This window comes from Rhinatrema bivittatum, chromosome 1 (genome assembly GCF_901001135.1).
Source record: "Rhinatrema bivittatum chromosome 1, aRhiBiv1.1, whole genome shotgun sequence".
Taxonomy (NCBI): Eukaryota; Metazoa; Chordata; class Amphibia; order Gymnophiona; family Rhinatrematidae; genus Rhinatrema; species Rhinatrema bivittatum.
The window spans coordinates 516,429,205-516,450,661 of NC_042615.1; the positions used below are offsets into that span (position 1 = coordinate 516,429,205).

The 21,457-nt window shown below is 42.6% G+C and overlaps 1 protein-coding gene across 2 annotated transcripts in view; it reads left to right on the top strand.

The window, feature by feature from the left end:
* The window catches only part of LOC115096948, a 144,178-nt gene that overhangs the window by 46,181 nt on the left and 76,540 nt on the right, over nucleotides 1-21,457 (top strand). Inside the window, exons 7-11 of one of the 2 annotated variants that reach the window (XM_029612286.1) lie at nucleotides 5,020-5,142; nucleotides 9,041-9,133; nucleotides 12,545-12,605; nucleotides 14,968-15,131; nucleotides 21,248-21,451. In XM_029612286.1, the coding sequence (XP_029468146.1) occupies nucleotides 5,020-5,142; nucleotides 9,041-9,133; nucleotides 12,545-12,605; nucleotides 14,968-15,131; nucleotides 21,248-21,451 (645 nt within the window). The remainder of the gene's footprint in view (nucleotides 1-5,019; nucleotides 5,143-9,040; nucleotides 9,134-12,544; nucleotides 12,606-14,967; nucleotides 15,132-21,247; nucleotides 21,452-21,457) is intronic. The other variant, XR_003858172.1, reaches the window with a different exon arrangement.

Consider the following 21,457-nt stretch of genomic DNA (forward strand, 5'->3'; position numbering starts at 1 on the left):
CTTGCGATTATTTCCTGTACTATTATTCCGATTTGTTTTTTTTGTCTTCTGCTGCTGTTGTGAGGGTGAGCGTCTATCTATTGGTCTCAGTCTGGCTGACATTTTGTATTAGATTCTACCAAAGAGGAGTTAAGAGTGCATGAGAATGGAAAGGATTCAGCATGGCAGAGGGTGAGTGACAGTCTGGGTCCATGGGTGTGCTAGCAGTATGAGCGCTGATAGGGTGCTTAGGAGGTCAAATAGTGAGGTGGAGGCAGGGGATGGGATGAGCAAAAAGGGAGAGGTAATGATAGAGAAGATCAGCAGTGGTGATACTCCAGAGTTAAAGGGTAGTGAAAAGGGAGGTGGCACAAGAAAGTAGCCAAGTCGTAAAGGTAGAGGAGGGAATAAGAGTCCAATGTTAAGCTTCAGAAAATAGGAGGAGGAGAGGGATGAAAGTAGAGCATAGAGATGCTGTCAGAGATGCTCGGGGGGGGGGGGGGGAGGGCTGATAGCACTGATTAGCAGACCTATAACAAGGATGGGGCAAGGTGGGCGGGAGCCAGGCTGTAAAGCCTTGAGGGGAGGGAGCCAGTCCACCACAAATACGCTTATTGTGCTGCCTTGAGGAGGACAGTGCCTCATTATGCCCCATCATGCAGCCATACAACAAAATGGCACCAGCCAACCCTGAGACTGGGGCCATTATGGCGTCACTATGCTGCCGATCTCAGGGCTGATGGTGCCATTTTTAAAGAGACACCAATGGGGGCAGGAGCTGTGTAGGCATCCCTCCTGTTCTGTTCTCAATTCAGGACCAGGAGAGGCCTGGCACCAGCTTCAGGGAGCACCAGCTGAAGGTGCTGGGGAGCCCCAGGAATGCTCGGACCAATGATAGAGGTGTGTGTGGCGGGGGAGGGGGGAGTCAGTAGCTTTCGTTTTCAAAATGAAACAAAAGGAAAATCAACAAAATGTCTTTCATTCTGTTCTGAATATGAAATGAAACAAAATAGGAAATGTCATTGACTTTTCCTTTTACATTTCAAACAAATGTACATGGAAATTATCTTTTGTTTATAGTTATTCAGTCCAGTTGAATGCTAGGGAAATGAGTCTTTTTTTTACAGATTCTTCTTCTCTCAGAGCCTATTGAAGTGGTTAAGAAATGAGACGGATGTGAAATTTGGGAAACTGCTAGACAGAGAAAATTCCCTCCCTTCTCTTCCGCCTTGCCATATCTCTTGTCCTCTTTTCTTTCTCTACTCTCTCTCTCCTTCTCCACTCCTCTTTCTTCTTCTCTTCTCTTTCTCTCATCTCTTGCCTCACTGTAGCATTTCCTACCGAAGCCCTCAGAACTCCTCGATTTCTTCCCCATCCTGCTTCCTGCACCTGGTCCTTCCTGCTGCACTGGATAAAAATGTTAAATGCCTGCTCTGGAGTAGGTGATATATTTTTGCAGTGATCACACAGTCAATAAATAGAACATGATTAAAAGTATGAAGGTCCATATTCTGTAGGCTGGTGGTGAGTAGACAACGCTGAAATTATAAGCCTACACTGAAGTTCTTGCTTCCATCGCTGTACGCTGTTTCTGTCAGATCAGCGTCAGAGGCGCTGGGAGCAGCACAGAGGATCCCTTGTTCTGGCTCACATCATGAGCTTATCTAGCAGGATTGGGACTGTCCAGGGATGTGTGTGTGTGTGTGTGTGTGTGTGTGTGTTTGTGGGAGGGGAGCGGGGGCGTTTGCTGGTGCAAGTATTCTCCTTTTTGGGTGAATGGAGAGGGGGGGGGGAGCTGGGGAAGCAGCCCGATGGTTAGGTGTAACACTGGGACCGGGCACTTCGGCAAGGTTTAAAAAGATTTTGGGGAGCGCAGAAGAATATGAGCTGAAAGGGTCCTAATATCACACTTTGAGGAGGGGGGGAGGGAGGGGATTGTCCGCACGCTGTACTATTATTTACTTAGTGAATGATAGCGCTACTTAGCTGGATAACGTTTGACCTGCTCAGAAGCAGATCTAAAGTTATGCTCCGTCCTAACCAATTGTACCTTTAGATGCACTGATAAAGTAGTTGAATGTTGGAGATCCTGTCTTCAGTCCACTTTAGACTTAATTGCTTCCTTGAAAAGTGGACTCACTAACAGATGCCATAGAGCCCCTTGGTTTAGCTAAACTTACCCTCTCCAAACAGCAACTGAGCCACCTTGAACATGAAAGTGCCATAAAGTCCAACTTTTGAACTGATCGCAAAGTATATTCAAAGGAAGTAGAATTGTTTCAAATTGCAATAGATAGTTTAAAGCCTAAGCATTTCTCATCTCAAATTCAAGCAGCCCCCAGTTGCTTTAGAGAACTATTTCACATTGTCAAGTCTCTTTCCTCGCTTTCTCTTGATAGAGCTACTGATATACTTGGCATGAATGCAGAGATGTTTGGACAGTTCTTTAATGATAAAATTGTAAACACATCAAGTCTTTTTAGCAATCCCCCAGCTGCTGTGGATGTAACCTTGCCCATTTTATGGGACTCTTTCACAGATGTTTCGGAAGACAAGATTGAAGACATTGTAGCCAAAATGAAAATTGATCATTTTTCTAATGTTGCATTTATTGCCTTAAGAAAAGATTTGGCAGTTTCTCAAATCTTTTGTTAACCTCTCCCTTTCTGAAGGATGTGTTCCTACAGCCTTAAAATCAGCTTTGTTGTGCCCACTACTAAAAAACCCTCTTTAGATCAGCTTGAGCCTAACAATTATTGTCCTATATCAAACCTACCTTTCCTATCCAAGTTAATCAAAAACGTTGTTTTGAATCAACTTATATCTTTCATTGATGAATGCACTCTCCTATATGCTCATCAATATGGATTTAGACCTGCTCACAACACAGAGACACTTTTGCTGTCTCTTTTTGACATCTTTCATTGTGAATTTGACCAGGAGCAAAAATACTTTCTAGTGCTTCTCAGCTTAACAGCAGCATTCGATATTATCGATCATAGGCTGTTGTTGAATCGACTAAAGCAGGTAGGAATCTATGATTCAGTTTATAAGAACATAAGAACATAAGAAATTGCCATGCTGGGTCAGACCAAGAGTCCATCAAGCCCAGCATCCTGTTTCCAACAGAGGCCAAACCAGTCCACAAGAACCTGGCAATTACCCAAACACTAAGAAGATCCCATGCTACTGATGCAATTAATAGCAGTGGCTATTCCCTAAGTACACTTGATTAATAGCTGTTAATGGACTGCTCCTCCAAGAACTTATCCAACCCTTTTTTGAACCAAACTACACTAACTGCACTAACCACATCCTCTGGCAACAAATTCCAGAGCTTTATTGTGCGTTGAGTGAAAAAGTCTTAAATGTGCTACTTGCTAACTTCATGGAATGCCCCCTACTCCTTCTATTATTTGAAAGTGTAAATAACTGAGTCATATCTACTCGTTCAAGACCTCTCATGATCTTAAAGACCTCTATCATATCCCCCCTCAGCCAGTCCAGAAATGGTAAGCCAAACTAGAGGTCAAATACCAAGGACAGTCCGAGTGTAGTCAAGGCAAGCGAGGGATACAGGAACACACGGAGACTCAGGAACAGGGAGATGCTGGAACAAGGAGACACTGGAACAAGGAGATACTTGGAACAGGATTAGGCAAGATTACTACACCACGGTGTCGACCCATTTGCCAAGGCGAGGTCCTGGGGACATGGCCTCGCTATATATAGGGCTTTCAAGTGATGTCATCAATCTGTGCCCCCATCGGTGTTCCCATGCTTGGCCCTTTAAATCGGAGCACATCTGCTGCACGCGTGCCTAGGGGCGGGGCTGAGGTGGCCAAAGACGCGGAGCCCCAACGGGAGCTCCGCTGCGAGGCCTACAGCATGGAGGAAGCCGGAGAGGGTCGTGGTGAGCGACGGGGATGGTGGGAGCTGGCAGCAGTGGCGAGACCGGAGCTAGTTGAGGGCAGCGCAAGGTGAGCAGGCCCGATCGTGGCACCCACGCGGCTGGAACGAACAACAATCTTTGGAAAGGTGGTTTCTAAAAATGTACAAATAAAAAAAAAAATGGTATTTTGTAGAATGAACTGGAGTTTTGTTGTTGTTTAATAGTTACTAATTTTAAATTTGCGTATTTTTCAAAAGAAGTGGCTCATTATCATTACTTATATTGTAGCAACTCTGGATTTTTTTTTTTTTTTACAATAGACTTGCTTTTTGATCTCTGAGTTCAGCAGCCCTAACATGACTTATGATTTCTCAAAGATCTGAAAATACACTGCACCTTGCAAGCAAATTTATCTCTAATATAAATATTGTAACTATGTGCATAAAAGTGATATTTTCTACAATGTCCTCCCGTCTGTGGTCCACCTAAGACTATTTAAATGATTTAGAATGTTTTCGATTGGGCACGATAAACTTCATATTGGACAAACCTAAGAATTTTCCAAGGATGATTTTTTTTTTAACATGAGCTCTAGAGCAGGGCATCCCAAACCTGTCCTGGGGACCTCATAGACAGTCGGGTTTTCAAGATATTCACAATGAATATGCATGAGATAAATTTGCATATTCACTGTGGGTATCCTGAAAGCCCAAGTGGCTATGGGGGCCTCAGGACAGTTTGAGAAGCCTTGCTCTATAGAGAACATAGACCTCCTCATGTAAAGAAGGGATCTATATGATCTCCAGCATTCTAGAGCAACAATATCTTTGAATAACTCATAAACTGGATCAGTGAAATATATCACAATCTGCAAAGACTCTGGATTCCACCAGGACCAGTATACTGCTATTAGAACTCTTGCATTACAAACTTTTCTTGTTTGTGGCAAATTTTTACAGAATGAGATTACAGTTACTGGGTCACCTCAAATACTAAAAAACCTTATTAAAATACGACCAAAACAATCTTTTTCCTTTCTCAATAGAATTTCATTTCTGACTGAATGGCGCCTTCAGAGACATTTGATACTTTCTTACTCTCCATGAAAAGAAGTTATGGGTTGGGTTTTCTTGACTTTGTTTGTTCAGGAACAGGCCATTATGGCTGTAAGAAGTCACTATGAAAGTGAAATGAAGATCCTGAAATCCAAAATGAAAGAGACCAAGGAGCAAGTAGATAAGAAAAACAGCTACTGGGAAGATATGATTAAGGTAAAACAGATTTCAAATGTAGTCTATAAAGGAATATGTTGGGTTATCTTGGCTGCAGGACCACTTTTATAGATTTATGTATTTATTTTATTTTGCTTATTAAAACTTGATCATAGGCCTCATATACATACCCACATCAAAGAGGGGTAGAGAACTGTAAAACAAAAAAAAACCCTCACTTTAAAATACAATATTAAAGTACCCTGGCAAAAGATGGAGGAATATGAAACCCTTCACAAGTACTGAAAGAAGGAAAAGACCTCAGATAAGACTTGCACAAGTCACTATCGAGCTGATACAGTAAAGTCCGTGGGAGAGCGGGCAAATGCTCGCTCTCCCGGCACGAGCACAGGCCACTCTCCTGTGTGCGTGATTCAGTCCCTAGCGCCTTTTTTTTGGACAGAAGCAGCGGCTGTCAGTGGGTTTGACAGCCGGCGCTCAATTTTGCCAGCTTCGGTTCTCAAACCCGCTGACAGCCATGGGTTCGGAAACCGGACGCCGGCAAAATTGAGCGTCCGGTTTTCAACCCACGAGCCATGGGCCAACTTCAAATTTTTTTTTTTTTAACTTTTTGTAACTTTCGGGACCTCCGACTTAATATCGCCATGATATTAAGTCGGAGGGTGCACAGAAAAGCAGTTTTTACTGGTTTTCTGTGCACTTTCCCGGTGCCCGGCGATATTAACACCTACCTTTGGGTAGGTGCTAATTTCTGAAAGTAAAATGTGCGGCTTGGCTGCACATTTTGCTTTCTGAATCGCGCGGGAATACCTAATAGAGCCATCAACATGCATTTGCATGTTGCGGGCGCTATTAGGTTTGGGGGGGGGGGTTGGACGAGCGTTTTCGACCCCTTACTGAATAAGGAGTGACGCTAGCGTGTCAAAAACGCGTGTCCAATCGCGGGTTAACAGTGTGCTCTGCCGGAGCGCACTGTACTGTATGGGCCTGTATGTGCTCAGAAACTCAGTCATTGGTCAGAAAATCCTCCACTATCAATGCATACTGTGCATGCATTTCTTAGTTCATTATATGTGCAAAACACCCCAAGGTCCATATTAAAAATCCATTTAGACGGATAACTAAAACGTTATCCGTCTAAATGTCAATTGTGGCATATTCAGCCACTTATCCATCTAAAATGTAGCTGGATAAGTAGTTATTCGGCTATAATTTAGCCAGATAAAAAAAGGGTTCTTTGGGGGCATTCCAGGGTGGAGCTGAGGTATCCAGCTAACCTAGCCAAATGTCGGGTATATCCAGCTAGGTTAGCCGGATAACTTCAGAGCTGCTTCTGAGCAGGTCTAAAGTTAGCTGCTCCTGTGTAGCCAGATACTACATATTTATCAGAACTACATATTGTATATAAAAAACTTCTATATAAAAAATTTGTTCCCAATCACGTGTATATTTACCTCCTTTAATTGTGGATACCCTCCTATATATCAGAATCTCCCCCTCCCCACCCCCGTTTAGATAACCTCTTTCATGTATCACACTTTTATAATTTTACTTATATAATCTAATCTGTTATTTGTATGCTCTGAATGTTCCTTATTTAATTATCTAATTACGCAAAAATTGTAAAGCCTGTTGCTCAGTTCTGTTATATGTAAACCGACGAGATGTTCCCAACGTTCGTCGGTATATAAAAGTTACTAAATAAATAAAATAAATAAAATAACCTGCCACTTAACCGGATATCTTCCAAAGATATCCGGTTAAGCGGCAAGGCTAATGGAAAGAAAAAAAAACACGACCCAAAAGGCCCCAACAGCCCTTCTCCTGCTTAGCTATGCCCAAAGCATTGGGCCTAGGTTGCAGTAGGAGACTACCACAATCTGAGCTGAAGAAAATCAGAATTATAAGGTACACCAAGGATGGAAGTGTTAGGGTTTGGTTGGGGAGGTAGAGTGTTTTGAATAAACATGAATCGACTCAGGGAGTGAGGTGTGGGGGGAGGGGGAGAGTCTGTCACAGTTTCCAGCCTTTATTTTTAGTAAACCAGGGCAATGCAGGTGTTTTTTTAAGAGCAGGTGGCAGACAGCAGATTCAGCATTTAGCACTTAACGGCTATAATCATTTGAATATAGCCAGTTAAGTCTCAAGTTGTTTGGCTAAGATTAGCTGGATAACTCAAATCGGGGATATTCAGTAGGATGTTTATCTCACTAAAAATCCAGAACAAGTTATCTGGCGAACATTAGCCAGTTAACTTCTTCACTAAACGTCCTACTGAATATGGACCTCTTCCACGTAAAAAAGTCCTAGGATGTGCAACTTAATAATGCCATGTAATGTGTCTCTGCAATCACATGCTTATTCAGCCACAACGCTAGAATTGGAGGCAATGCACATCAAAGCTGATGTGACCAGCGTCTCACTCAGTAGCTGTGTCAGAGCATATCAGTATTTTTAAGTGTGAAATTTTGGTTTGCTTGATTTCTCTTCCTTGATTTTAGGGCCTAATTTACTAAGACTTTTCTGCTATTCTGGGTCTGTGGGAAAAATGCTTAGTAAGTGAGGCCCTAAGTTTGATTTTTTTTTTTATCTAGTGGTGGGGAATGGCATCACACTCATAGCTATGAAGCCCCGTACAGTCCAAACAACTGACGTTTGAACTGTGCACCACAGAAGGGACAGAATTGGTGCCATCCTTGGCAGGGGGACATTCACCTGAATAAAGGCACCGACGCTGGGCAACACAGAGACAGGCTGCCCCTAGGAAGGGTAACAAAAAAAGGTGGATATTATTCTTATAGCATAGGGCTACACCATTTACCCACTCTGATATGGGGGAGCTAACCACCAACTCTAACATCCTGCTCTTCCCAAAGAAAAGTGGACCAGTCTGAACTCGTAAAGAACCTTTATGTCTCTACATATATACATTGTGGATATCCTGAAAACCTGACTTGGGCCATCAGGATAGGTTTGGGAAAGCCTGAATTAAAATATAGGTGCTCTATAATCAAAGAGAAAATAACTTTGAAAAATAATTTTCTTTTACCTACTGGTATTTCTAGTAGGGATGTGCAGAGCAAAATTTTATGTTCATATTTTTTATGTCCGAAAGGGGGTCCCACTTGCAGCCAATATGGACATAAAAAAAATCCAATGAGTTGGGTATATGTACATATGTGCAAAAAAAAAATTTAAACCCCCTCACCCTCCTTAATCCCCCCCCCAGACTTACCACAACTCCCTGGTGATCGAGCGAGGAGTGAGGACGTCATTTCTGCAATCCTTGGCGAGAAGCATGTGACGTCGGTGGCACGTCGAGTGACGCGGCGTCACGTGATTCCCGGCTCGTTCGCGCCGGACGGCTCGTTCGGCCCAAAAAGAACTTTTGGCCAGCTTGGGGGGGCCTCCTGACCCCCTCAAGCTGGCCAAAAGTTCTTTTTGGGCCGAACGAGCCGTCCGGCGCGAACGAGCCGGGAATCACGTGACGCCGGCGTCACTCGACGTGCCGCCGACGTCACATGCTTCTCGCCAAGGATTGCAGAAATGGCGTCCTCACTCCTCGCTCCATCACCAGGGAGTTGTGGTAAGTCGGGGGGGGGATTAAGGAGGGTGAGGGGGTTTATATTTTTATTTTGGCTCAACAATCGCGATTTCCCACATATCGAACATATCTATGTTCGATATGTGGGAAATCCGATCGTTTATGTCGAATCAATTTTTTAAGTAAAAAAAAAATATGAGTTGCGTTTTACTAATGCGGTCAATCCGAATGCACACCCCTAATTTCTAGCTAGTCAACTATCTTGTAAATTGTGACAAATACATTCATTGCAAAATCACATCATTTCATGCCAGAATGACTGTCCATGAAGGCATCCATTGATTTTTTTTCTATCTTTGTTTCTCATGGTAAAGTTATTTGAATTTGTTTCAGAGTCTCAGAGAGGAAAACAGAGATTTGATAAAAGACAAGGCAGATCTCCTTTGCCAAGTAAAAGAAATGAATGAAACATGGGAGAAAGAAAAGGTAACCGAAAAAGGGCTTCTTGTGCTGTCAGTAGTATAAAGGTATAAAAATTAAATCTGGATTGTAGTGATCTTTAGTTATCTCACATATTACTTAACATTTTTCCTTAAGTGGAAAAGAAATAAACATACCTAAGCAGCATTAATTAATGCACTAGATAATGCCGGGATTAATGAAAACTGTTCCATGTAGTTCTACTTTTGAATGCAAAAGACGAGTTAGTTCTTAGCTGGCATTTTCAGCTCTGGAGCTCTGCTGGAGTTTGTACAGGATGAACTGAGAGAATGACCTGTAATTGTTCTTTGGCGTGTATTCCAAAGACACCTGAAAAATAGTGATGTGCAAACAAACAAATACGAATACAAATGCATTTCAAGCCCTTGTACTGCTGCCAAAAATTATTCAGTGATGCACTGCCACCTTTTGGTTCTATTCTACATATTTCTTTTTCACATGAACTGAACTGCTAGTGAATGAATATACCCAGTGTACCTCTTTATCCAATGTACTGCCATGCTGTATTATCGCATTTTCTTTGTGTACTAGGGATGTGAATCGTTTTTTGACGATTTAAAATATCGTCTGATATATTTTAAATCGTCAAAAAATCGTTAGGGCCACGATACAATACCAATTCCCCCGATTTATCGTTAAAAAATCGTAAATCGGGGGAAGGGGGAGGACAGGAAAACCGGCACACTAAAACCCCCTAAAACCCACCCCCGACCCTTTAAATTAAATCCCCCACCCTCCCGAACCCCCCCCCCCCCAATGCTTTAAATTACCTGGGGATCCGGCGGTGGTCCAGAACAGCGGCAGTCCGGAACGGCCCCCTCAATAGAATCGTGTTGTCTTCAGCCGGCGCCATTTTTCAAAATGGCCGCCGCAATATGGCGGCGGCCATAGACAAAAACGATTCGACACAGGAGGTCGTTCCGGACCCCCGCTGGACTTTTGGCAAGTCTTGTGGGGGTCAGGAGACCCCCCCAAGCTGGCCAAAATTTTCCTGGGAGTCCAGCGGGGTTCCGGGAGCAATTTCTTGCCGCGAATCGTTTTCGTACGGAAAATGGCGCCGGCAGGAGATCGACTGCAGGAGGTCGTTCAGCGGCGGTCCGGAACCCCCGCTGAACGACCTCCTGCAGTCGATCTCCTGCCAGCGCCATTTTCCGTACGAAAACGATTCGCTGAACGACCTCCTGCAGTCTATCTCCTGCCGGCGCCATTTTCCGTACGAAAACGATTCGCGGCAAGAAATCGATCCCGGAACCCCGCTGGACTCCCAGGAAAATTTTGGCCAGCTTGGGGGGGCCTCCTGACCCCCACAAGACTTGCCAAAAGTCCAGCGGGGGTCCGGAACGACCTCCTGCGTCGAATCGTTTTTGTCTATGGCAGCCGCCATTTTGCGGCGACCATTTTGAAAAATAGCGCCGGCTGAAGACAACACGATTCTATTGAGGGGGCCGTTCCGGACCGCCGCCGTTCTAGACCACCGCCGGATCCCCAGGTAATTTAAAGCATTTTGGGGGGGGGGGTTCGGGAGGGTGGGGGATTTAATTTAAAGGGTCGGGGTGGGTTTTAGGGGGGTTTAGTGTGCCGGCTCACGATTTTAACGATTTTTCACGATAGTTTACACACCCAAACGGCAACAATACGATTCCCTCCCCCTCCCAGCCGAAATCGATCGTTAAGACGATCGAGGACACGATTCACATCTCTATTGTATACATACATTGAAGTGTTTAATAAATATAAGTTATTGATCAACATTCTGGTATTATATTCTGGAACCATGGTTTTCAGCCTTGTCTTGGAGATGCACCTAAGCAGTCTGGTTTTCAGGTTAGCCATAATGAATATGCATGAAATAAATTTGTAGGCATGTGCATGGCCCATAAAAAACATGTTTGTTTTTGTTTTTCATTTATTTTTTTTTATGTTTCATGTTTTTGTATGTTTTAATTTTTTTGTTTTTCCATTCGTATTTGTTTTTAGTGAACAGTGTGCACAATTTTCCAAAAATGAATAAGAACAAAGTTTTGGGGGTTTGGGCTGTTGAATTCATTTCATTTGATACAAAATGAAAACAGGTTCATTTGTCCTTTTTTTCATTTTTGTTGCAAATGAATGCACATCTCTATAAATTTGCATAGACTGGGTCTCCAATATATGTAGATATATCTTATGTATATTCATCATTGTGACAATCTTGATAACGAGACCAATTAGGCCTTCAGGACAGGATTGAGAATCACTGTGCTAGAACAATGTAGACAATAATTATATAGGTGCCAGCTCTGTGAGTGCTTGAACACCCTCAGTATTGAGCAAACTCCGTCACATTGTTTAGGGAGGGTTAATTTATGTTGAGTTTCAACACCCTCAATAATTTTGAAAAGTTGTCTCTCATGTTAGGCAGTAAGAAAAAAAACTGGTAGAACTATTGGTAGCCAAGGCTATTGCATTGCAGAGATGATGCTGGGTGCACTAAAAACCAGGGGCATGTTTTATGGCAATAGCTTATTTATTTCAAAGGGTGCTATCTTAGTGCTTCACATAGGTATTACCACATAATTCCTACCTACAACCACTGGGAGAGAGAGAGAGAGAGAGAGAGAGAGAGAGAGAGAGAGAGAGAGAGAGAGAGAGAGAGAGAGAGAGAACCTTGCTGTAAGGGTCTCATAGTAGTTAGGTATTTATACCTCTTTTGCAGGCCCACCTAGTTACTCAAGGTGAGGTTTAGGTATTAGTGTAGGGGTTAGGGGCCACTTTGACATTCAGAGTGAGACGTACGAACAGAACAGTGCACTCTTGTGAATATTTGATGTCCTTCGGAGTGAGGAAACTCACACAAAGATGAGATTTGTACAATGTTACCCAGGTAGAGAGTCCATCAAGCTAGGGTGCGAATGGCCACTGTGCCGTAGTCCTCGGCCACACCCCTGGATCGTCTGCCCCGCCCCTGCCCACCCATTCAGAAAAGCCCCAGGACATACGCTCGTGCCTGGGCTTTATGCGCGTCACCAGGCCTTTTGAAAATAGGCCCGGCGCGCGTAACCCCATCTGGATTTATGCGCATAAGGCTTTTAAAATCTGCCCCTATGTGTGAAAACATTGCAAAGTGTGATAAAGCCATGTTGCACAGCTTAATGAAAAAGGTGTAGTTATTTACTGTGTGATAATTGTGAAGCCAGCCCACTTGGCCAGAAATCCCACCCCCTTTTCTAAATTAGCATTGCACAATGCGTTAAGGTGTTTTTCGCATGTGAAAAGCCCATATTGCGGCTTGGAAAATAACCCCCCCATGTATGGTAATACACCACTGAGAAAAGTGGAGCCACCATTGCCTGTGGGAGTACAACTGATGCACAGCCTTTGATTGTTCTGATTTAATTTTAAATACATATTTTGCAGATATCAATTCTGGAAAGTCATTCTGAAAAGATTGCCCTTCTCTATTCATATCAGACTTCAAGTAAGTTTTGTGTTTGAGAAAGATGGTGTTTTAATTAAGCAGTAAAGATTGCAGAGTCTGTGTCATTGATTGTTAATGCACACCAAACTGCAAGGTAAGGTATGAGGCTACAGGCTGAGTGTTATTGAATGCATTTTGGTCTGCCACTGTCTTTATGACTGTAATATTTATTGCAAAAAAATAATCTTTGAATGTTAACTTGGAAAAAAATGTTGCTTTTAAAGGATCATAGGTCCAAAACCCAGCTTTAACATAGTTTAGTTTCTGCAGTATTCATTAAACGATGATGCATGAGTACCACAGTTTAGTGAACGCTGCTGTGGAGGTTGTTCTGAAGTTGGTAACAGGGAGATGTTACTAGCATCAGTAATGTTCATGCATTTTCACCATCAGGAGCATGTGATCCTTCCCTCCTCTACCTCTGCTTATGCCCAAAGGGACCTGAAGTCCCAACTTAGAACCCACCTGGCACAGAAGCAAACCACCCCAAACCCCAACCATGGACTGCCCCCCAAAATATACATTCTAAACCTTACCCCCACTCAAAATACATAATATCAAACCTTCTTTAATTGAGCAGGAGTGATCCTTACTCCTTTTTTTGTTACAATGGTCATACCCATATTAAGCAATAGGAAACACAGGCAACTGCCTATGGCTCCAGATTTTGCAAGCATCAAATACCTGGGCCAAAGATGATCTGTCCCCACTTGCTTTAGGGCCATGGCAATATTTTCTACCCTTTCTCTTTCCACTCTCCAGACTTGACTATGGCACCAAAATCTTAAATCCAGCCTTGCCAATGGTGCCATCCTACAAAATGGTGCCAGCTGAACTGAGGCTCCTTTTAGCCCCATTCACATTAATGTGAACTAATATATTAAAGTGTGTTAAATAAAACAATATCAATACACGTTAAAGTGTGTCAAACATATATTACCGCTTACATTAGCATTAGTGCATGCTAGTGCCCAGACTCCAAAGTGAAAGTTTCTTGAATAGAATGGAAGTCTTTCATTTGCAAAGTTCCTTAGACATAGTAGCATTCCAGCATTTAATAGCTTCTTTTAATAAGAATCACTCCTTCACAATATGGCTTCTTGAGGAGAAAGGGGATTTGTACTGAGTAATTCAGGACTACAGCGATAAAACAAAAGAAGGTCTAGCTAGCTTGATAGTATAATACATTCAGGGATGGTAACTTTCAAACTGGTGCACAATGCCACAGTCACGTGCATACATTGGCCCGCGCACAGGGACAAGGCCATTTTATAATGGTACAGCTGGGTTGCAAAGTAGTTACGTGCACATCACAGGTTTACGCCCTGAAATGCCCATGTGCCACCCAGACCATGCCCCACCCCTTTTTGTAAACCTTTGAGATGTGTGTGCTGAGGTGTTTATGCACATAACTGGATGCTTTATAAATACAGTTGGTTCACAAGAGCCCAACTTATCTGCGTATCCCCTGATTGATGAGCATATGTAAGGCTTTTAAAATTCACCTCTTACTGAACAAAACAAATTATGCAATTTCTTAACCCATTCTGTTGTATAGTATAGTACTGGGTCAATTTTTAAACTAGCTTCTGTGCTTGTAAGTCCAAAGGTACATTATACTCAAGGGAGTGCAAGCAGATTTTCAAAGGGAAACTCCACACAAGGTTTTCCTTTGAAAATCCAGCTGGTCACAGGAATGGGGTACTATTCTTGGCATGTAAGTTTGAGGCAGATGCAATGAAGGCATGAAAAGTGTGCATTGGGCTTTCAATGAAAGTACAATCGTTTGTGGGGAAAATTTGAAAACTACCCTTCTCATGGGAAAGTCTAATAAAGCATATTAAAAACTCCACTACACCCACATATTAAAGTTCCAGCTAGTCCAGTTTTGGTTATGTGTCTGATCATCACTATGCTAATGGTCTCCAGCTTAACTTAGTGAAGCTAGTTAGAATTAAAGAGACTAGACCTAGAATGAAAAAGAAAATTAGAAATAACTCTTCTCTTCCCGCTCTCACCAGATCATAAAAATCTGGTAGCATTTTTTTCCAAAAATGGAGAGATTATCTTCTCAATAATTCAAATCCTTGACAAAAAAATTTCAATAAGCAAATAATTCAATCACCTTTTTGACTAATATATATATATTTAACATATATGATCTGATATAATCTATGAAAATTCATCCCTATGCTGCTTTTGTGAAACAGGGTTACCATTAGCTTCTTCTTCACTTCTAAAGTGCCATTGAGAAGCAGGAGGGCAGACACGTTCCAATAAACAGTGCTAGGGTGCACTCTGAGCAAGGATAGGCAAATCATGCATCAAAAGTCTTTACTAAAGGTCCTTTTTGCAAATTCAGCTTTGGAAGAACTTCAAATGGCTAGAATGGATCTTGAAAAAGTGCTGGCAATTTTGAACTCTCAGATGACTGTCCCTCGGAGCCAACAAATGAATTCAGTCGCATCCGGAAATACAAATTATAATACAGAAGCAGGCATGAAGTGGGAAAACAGAAACATAGAGGTAATATATTTTATTGTATAAATCATATTCCCTATAGTTCAAAATGTTTATTTTAAAGGAAACACTAAGTAACATTTCCAATAAAGATGTTGACAGCTTTGTGCACTGTATACTGCATGAAAAAGCACAAAAGCAAACAACTATCCCCAATAAAGTCGCAATTCTGAAAAAAAAAAAAAATCGCAATGACCACAATATCCTAACAGAAAACAAAATCTTTATAAAATTATGAAAAGTTCTCAAAAACATATATAAAGAACCTGCTAAGTTTAAGGATATCGGACACTCCAAGTTTCAGCAGCTCTGTCTCATGCTGTGCCAAACAGTATCAATAGTTTACCTCAATATAACCACTGTGGACTTTTTTGCAAAATTTTCTTATGATACAACAAGTCAAAAAACTCAAGTAATTGTTTATCCAAAATGAACACCCCGTCCCCCCAAAAAATAATCAATTCCTTAGTTTTAAGTGACTCTCAGGATGTTATTTGCCAAACAGATTCCAAAGATTCAACTTGCTGTGAGTTGTCTCAGGTCACCAGCACATCAAAATCCAGACATTGGCTAATGATTCAGCATTTCCCTCTTCAGGGGAAAGTAATAAAACATGCTGCTTATCTGAGGTAGACCTGTCAATGAAAACCATATCAGTCACTGCAGTGAAACAAAATGGAGCCCAACATCATATAGACAGATCACTGGCTATATCCAGTGCCCCCCGGTACTCACAATTCTGCAGCTGCAGGAGAAGCCATAGAATTAGCCCGTTGTCACTTATGTATCTTCTTGGATAATGGTTTTAAACCCAGTGGTATGATTTGCATCCAGGTGGGTACAGGGGGCATCATGGTTGTCTTGGGCCATGTACAATACATCTGATGTCCAGCGCCAACTTTCAGATCACATTTGCTGTCTTCCTGGAGGCAGACCCTACCTCCGATGTTTTGATGTTGGAATCCTTTTTTTGTTTCATTTTGGTTTGTTTCACTAGAGTCAGTGGCTAAGATGGGCTTTGTGATAAGACCTGCATCAAATAAGCATGGTTTCTTTATGTTACTTTCCCCTGAGGTAAGCTGAAAAATTGGCCAGTTTTGGGACTTCGATGTGCTGGTGAGCTGAGACAACTTGCAGCCAGTTTCCATCATTAGGCCTCATCTGTTGCCTATGATCCTGTAATCTACTTGCTTCAAGATTCTGCACTATTCTGTCCTACAGTAGTGCTTCTCTTAACTTTCCACAGCACTGATCATAACTTAACAGGTCTGCAGTTTTCTGCTTTCTCTGTGTGTCCACCCTTATGAAACAGTACTCCATATGTTTATCTCTACTGTTTTAGAACCTCTCTTGTTTCAAGTGATAAGTTGAACAAAAATAAAATTAACACTTCCTTTAGCCCCTTCACTATTCTGGAATGTACCCCATCAGGAAATTGGCATGTCACCCCCAAGCAATACAGGATGTGGGAGGAGAAAATAACAAAATCAATCAGCTCAAAGATGCAGAAAAGGTTCCTAGGAATTACTACAAATCAAGGGAGAAAAATTGGAAAGCTATGACTATAAATGCTCGTAGTTTGGGCAATAAAATCTCTGACCTGCAGGCCCTAATGATGGAGGCAGACTTAGACTTTGTTGCTATTATGGAAAATGGTTCACGGATTCTCATGACTGGGATAGGCCATACTGGGCAATAACTTGTTAAGGAAGGACAGAGAGGACAGAAAAGGGGGAGGAGTAGCTCTTTATGTCAAAAACAATATCCAAGCTACTGAACTGCATGGAATGTGGGGTAGAGAAGAAGCATTATGGGCCATCCTAAAAAAAGATGATGGTGCATTCATTTTTACTGGTGTGGTTTACAGGCCTCTGACTCAAATAGAAGAACTAAAAAGAGATCTGGTCAAAGACATCCAAAAGGTGGGAAAGAAGTGAGAAGTGTTGATTGTTGGAGACTTTAATCTGCTGGACATAGACTGGAAATCATTTCCACAGAATCGACCAGAAGTAGAGAGATAGTGGATGCCCTGTAAGGGGCTTTCTTCAAACAAATGGTAATGGAACACATGAGGGAGGGAGTTATACACTACCTAGTGATCAGTGACAGGGATAATGTCTCAAATGTCTGGGTAGGTGTCCACCTCAGCCCCAGTTATCATCAAAAGGTATGGTTTGACATTGTAAACAGGATATGGAGAAGTCACACGAAGACCCAAGTTTTGACTTACAGAAATATAGACTTTGTTCTACCTGGAGGTAGAACTACAAGACTGGGAGAAAATGGGAGAGGTGGAACAACAGTGGACAAAACTAAAGGGAGCAATCAGAAAAGCAACACATCTATATGTTAGAAAAGTAAACAAAAGTAAGAGAAATAAGAAACCAATCTGGTTCTCAAAGGAGGTGGCTGACATAAAAGCAAAAAAAGCAAAATTCAGGAATTATAAAGGATCCCAAAAAGAGGAACACAGGGAAGAATATCTGGTAAAACATAGGAAGACGAAGAAAGTAATCAAGAAAGCAAAATTTCTGGCAGAAGAAAGGATTACCAAAGAGGTAAAGTGAGGTGCCAAAACATTCTTCAGATACATCAGAGAAAGGTCTAAAGAGGTATAGTAAAATTGAAAGGTGATCAAGATCAATGTGTGGAGAGAGATGAAGAAATGGTGGCAACATTAAACAAATACTTCAGTTCAGTGTTCACTAAAGAAGATGCTGGAGAAGGCCCATTGCTAGTTAACAAGACTATTGTAGGGAGTGGAGCAGATGAACCTCTGTTTACAGAAGAGAATGTATGGGAAGAGCTAGGCAAACTGAAAGTGGACAAAGCCACGGGACCTGATGAGGTTCATCCCAGGATACTGAAGGAGGTCAGAGATGTGCTGGTGGGTCCACTATGTGACCTGTCCAATAGATCCTTGGAAACTGGAGTGGTGCTGAGTGATTGGAGAAGAGTGATGGTGATCCCACTTCACAAGAATGGGAGCAGAGAGGAGGCTGGAAACTACAGGCCAGTTAGCCTCACCTTGGTGGTGGGAAAATTAATGGAGACTCTGCTGAAGGAAAGGATAGTGAACTATCTACAATCTGGTGGGTTGCTTGATCAGAGATAGCACGATTTCAATAGAGGAAGGTTCTGTTAGATGAATCTGACTGCTTTTTTTTGATTAGGTGACTAGAGAATTGGATCAGGGAAGAGCACTCAATGTAATTTACTTGGATTTTAGTAAAGCTTTTGATGCAGTCCCACATAGATGACTCATGAATAAAATGAGAAGCTTGGGAGTGAGCGACAAAGTTGTGGCATGGATTGCAAACTAGTTGACAGATAGAAGACAGAGTGTGATAGTAAATGGAACTTGCACGGAAGAGAAAATGGTGTTAAGTGGAGTGCCACAGGGATCAGTGGTGGGACTAGTTCTGTTCAATATCTTTGTAAGTGACATTGCAGAAGGGATAGAAGGTAAAGTTTGTCTATTTGCAGATGATATTAAGATCTGCAACAGAGTGGACACGCCGAAAGGAGTAGAGAGAATGAGATGTGATTTAACGAAGCTTGAACGGTGGGCAAAAATATGGCAGCTGGGATTAAATGCCAAGAAGTGCGGAGTAATTCACCTGAGGTGTGGTAATCAAAAGAGCTGTATGTGACGGCGAAGCAATGTGTCAAGGCAATAGCAAAAACCAGAAGAATGCTGGGCTCAACTGAGAAAGGAATAACCAGTAAGAAAAAGGAGGTGATAATTCCCTTGTACATCTCCTTGGTGAGGCCTCACTTGGAGTACTGTATTCAGTTCTGGAGATCATATCTCAAAAGGGACAGAGACAGGATGGAAGCGGTCTAGAGAAGGACGACCAAAATGCTGGTGGGTCTCCATCAAATGACTTATGAGGAAAGGATGAAGGTCCTAAATATGTATACCCTGGAGGAGAGGAAGTGCAGGGGAGATATGATACAAATGATGCACAATCAATGACAAACCTTTTCAATTGGAAAGAAATCAGTAGAACTAGGAGTCACGAAATGAAACTCCAGGGAGGACAACTCAGAACCAATGTCAGGAAATATTTCTTCACAGAGAGGGTGATGGATGCCTGGAATGCCCTTCTGGAGCAGGTGGTGAAGACAAACAGTAAAAGATTTCAAAGGGGCATTGGATAATCACTGTGGATCCCTTATGGCTAGAAGATGTGAATGAAGAAAAGAGTGCATGGGGGTAACATGCTGGGGTGCCAGTTACTGCCCTTAATCAATACGCCTTTATGCTGTTAATGCAACTTCATCATTGCTCTCTGCTTCAATGGCAGGGGGAAAAGAGGAGAAAGGGAATTCGATTCATACAGCAACCAAGGACATTGAATTGCACAGTCTGGGAAAACAAATAAGCATGGGAGTAACTTGCTGATATAGTGGTTACTGCCCTTAACCAAGAAGCCTTTATGCTGTTGATCCAACTCCAACATTGCTCTCTGCTTCAGTGGTAAGAGGTAATGGGGAAATAGCAACTAACAAGGGCCCTGACTTTGACAGTCTGAGAAATTGATAATTATAAAGGTGGCTTATATGGCCAAAAGTTATTACCATAAGCTTGCTGGGCAGAATGGATGGACCATTTGGTCCTTTTCTGCTGCTTTGTTTACTTGCAGTTATACTAGTACATGAATAGCACTGCTTCTACTGCCTTATGTTAACAGCTTTTTTTGTACAGAGCTTTCTTACTAATAATGCTGCTGAAAATCCGAGCACTATAATAGAAATATGCCTTGCTTCAATTCAAGGAGGACCATTGAATACATTTTCAAAGCGATTACTTGCAAAAAATTAGCATATGTACATGTAAGGTGTTGCGGCCCCGGTCGCACGGCATGCGACCGGGTCCTTACCTTCTGCTCCGGGCCGGCAGCGTTGGGGGATTCCTGCGGGGATTCGCCTCTCGGGAGGTCCGCGACAAGGCATGCGCCTTGGTGGGCCTGCTCAGACCTTCTCGCGGCGGCGTCTCCACAAGGGAGACGCCACCAAGTCCCTGAATGTGACCCCTCCCCTTCGGGGTGGCCCGCCCCCAAAATGACGTCAGACGCCGGCTTGTATTTAAGCCGGCGTCTGCCTTCAGGAAATTGCCTTGCAACAAGTTCCACTTGCTGCAGTGCTCGGATCTCTGACTCCTGTTCGGATCTCTGACTCCTGCTTGGACCCTTGACTCCTGCCGGATCTTCAGCTCCTGCCTGGATCTCCAGTTCTGGATCCGGATTCTTGTGTCCGGATCTTCTGCCTGTTTCATCGGTTCCTGACCTCTGCTTGCTCCTGACCTTGGTTCCTGCCGCCTGCCTCGACCTCGGACCATCCTGCCTCATCTCTTCTCCAGTGATCTCCTAAGTCCCAGCAGCCCGGGACCCCATGAGCTCCTCTCGGGGGGGCCCACGGATCTCCAGGGTGAAGTCATCGCCTTCCCTTCGGTGATCACCTAAGTCCCAGCGGCCTGGATTCTCATGAGCTCCTCTCAGGGGGTCCGCAGGCTTCCAGGGAGAAGACTCATTTCCAAGCTCGGCTTGACACCGCCTCCCTGCCTACTGCCTCGCAGCGGAGTGCCCTCATCTACCATCCTCTCACTCCCCTAGGCTGGCCCAAGGGTCCACCACCTGATCGCAACATAAGGAGCATGTATTTGCGTACTTGTTATTTTTATAAACATTGAAAGTGCACATCCATTATCACTTTTGCGCACCCATTTACCAGTGCAAAAAAAAGGACGGTCATAGGGCATTTTGGGCCGGGGTCAAGAGGTATGCATGGAAGTTGGTATTTTCTAAAATATATTTGTGTTCAAATTATCCAATTCACACAATTGTAGCCTGCTTATTAACTAATGCAGTTGAATTGGTATCTCATATCTCAAACTTTTACAGAACAAATCTAAGTAGAAATGTAAGCATGTCGAATTTTGTTTTCTGTTTCTCACCAGTCGTGAGATAATAACTGCCTTTCAATACAAGAAACTTGATTTATGAATTGCTATCAAATATAGCACATAACATTAGTGTATATGTATTCAGAGACAGATTTATGCCCTGACTACACATTTACAGTAATCACTCTGTATTATTTGTTTTGAAACATTTTAGCTAACTGATGGCACAGAGAAACAGGAAATTTTGATGCAAAATACAGATCTGGTAAAAGCTCATGATACACTGGAAAAGATTATAAAGTCTATGCACAAAAGAGAAAAAGATATGTCTGAATTTCTACTTTGTAAAAGTGTCTTCAACAGAGGGATTAAACCACAAATTACAATTACTACATTACTGAAAACTGTTTTGAGCAAGGTAAGC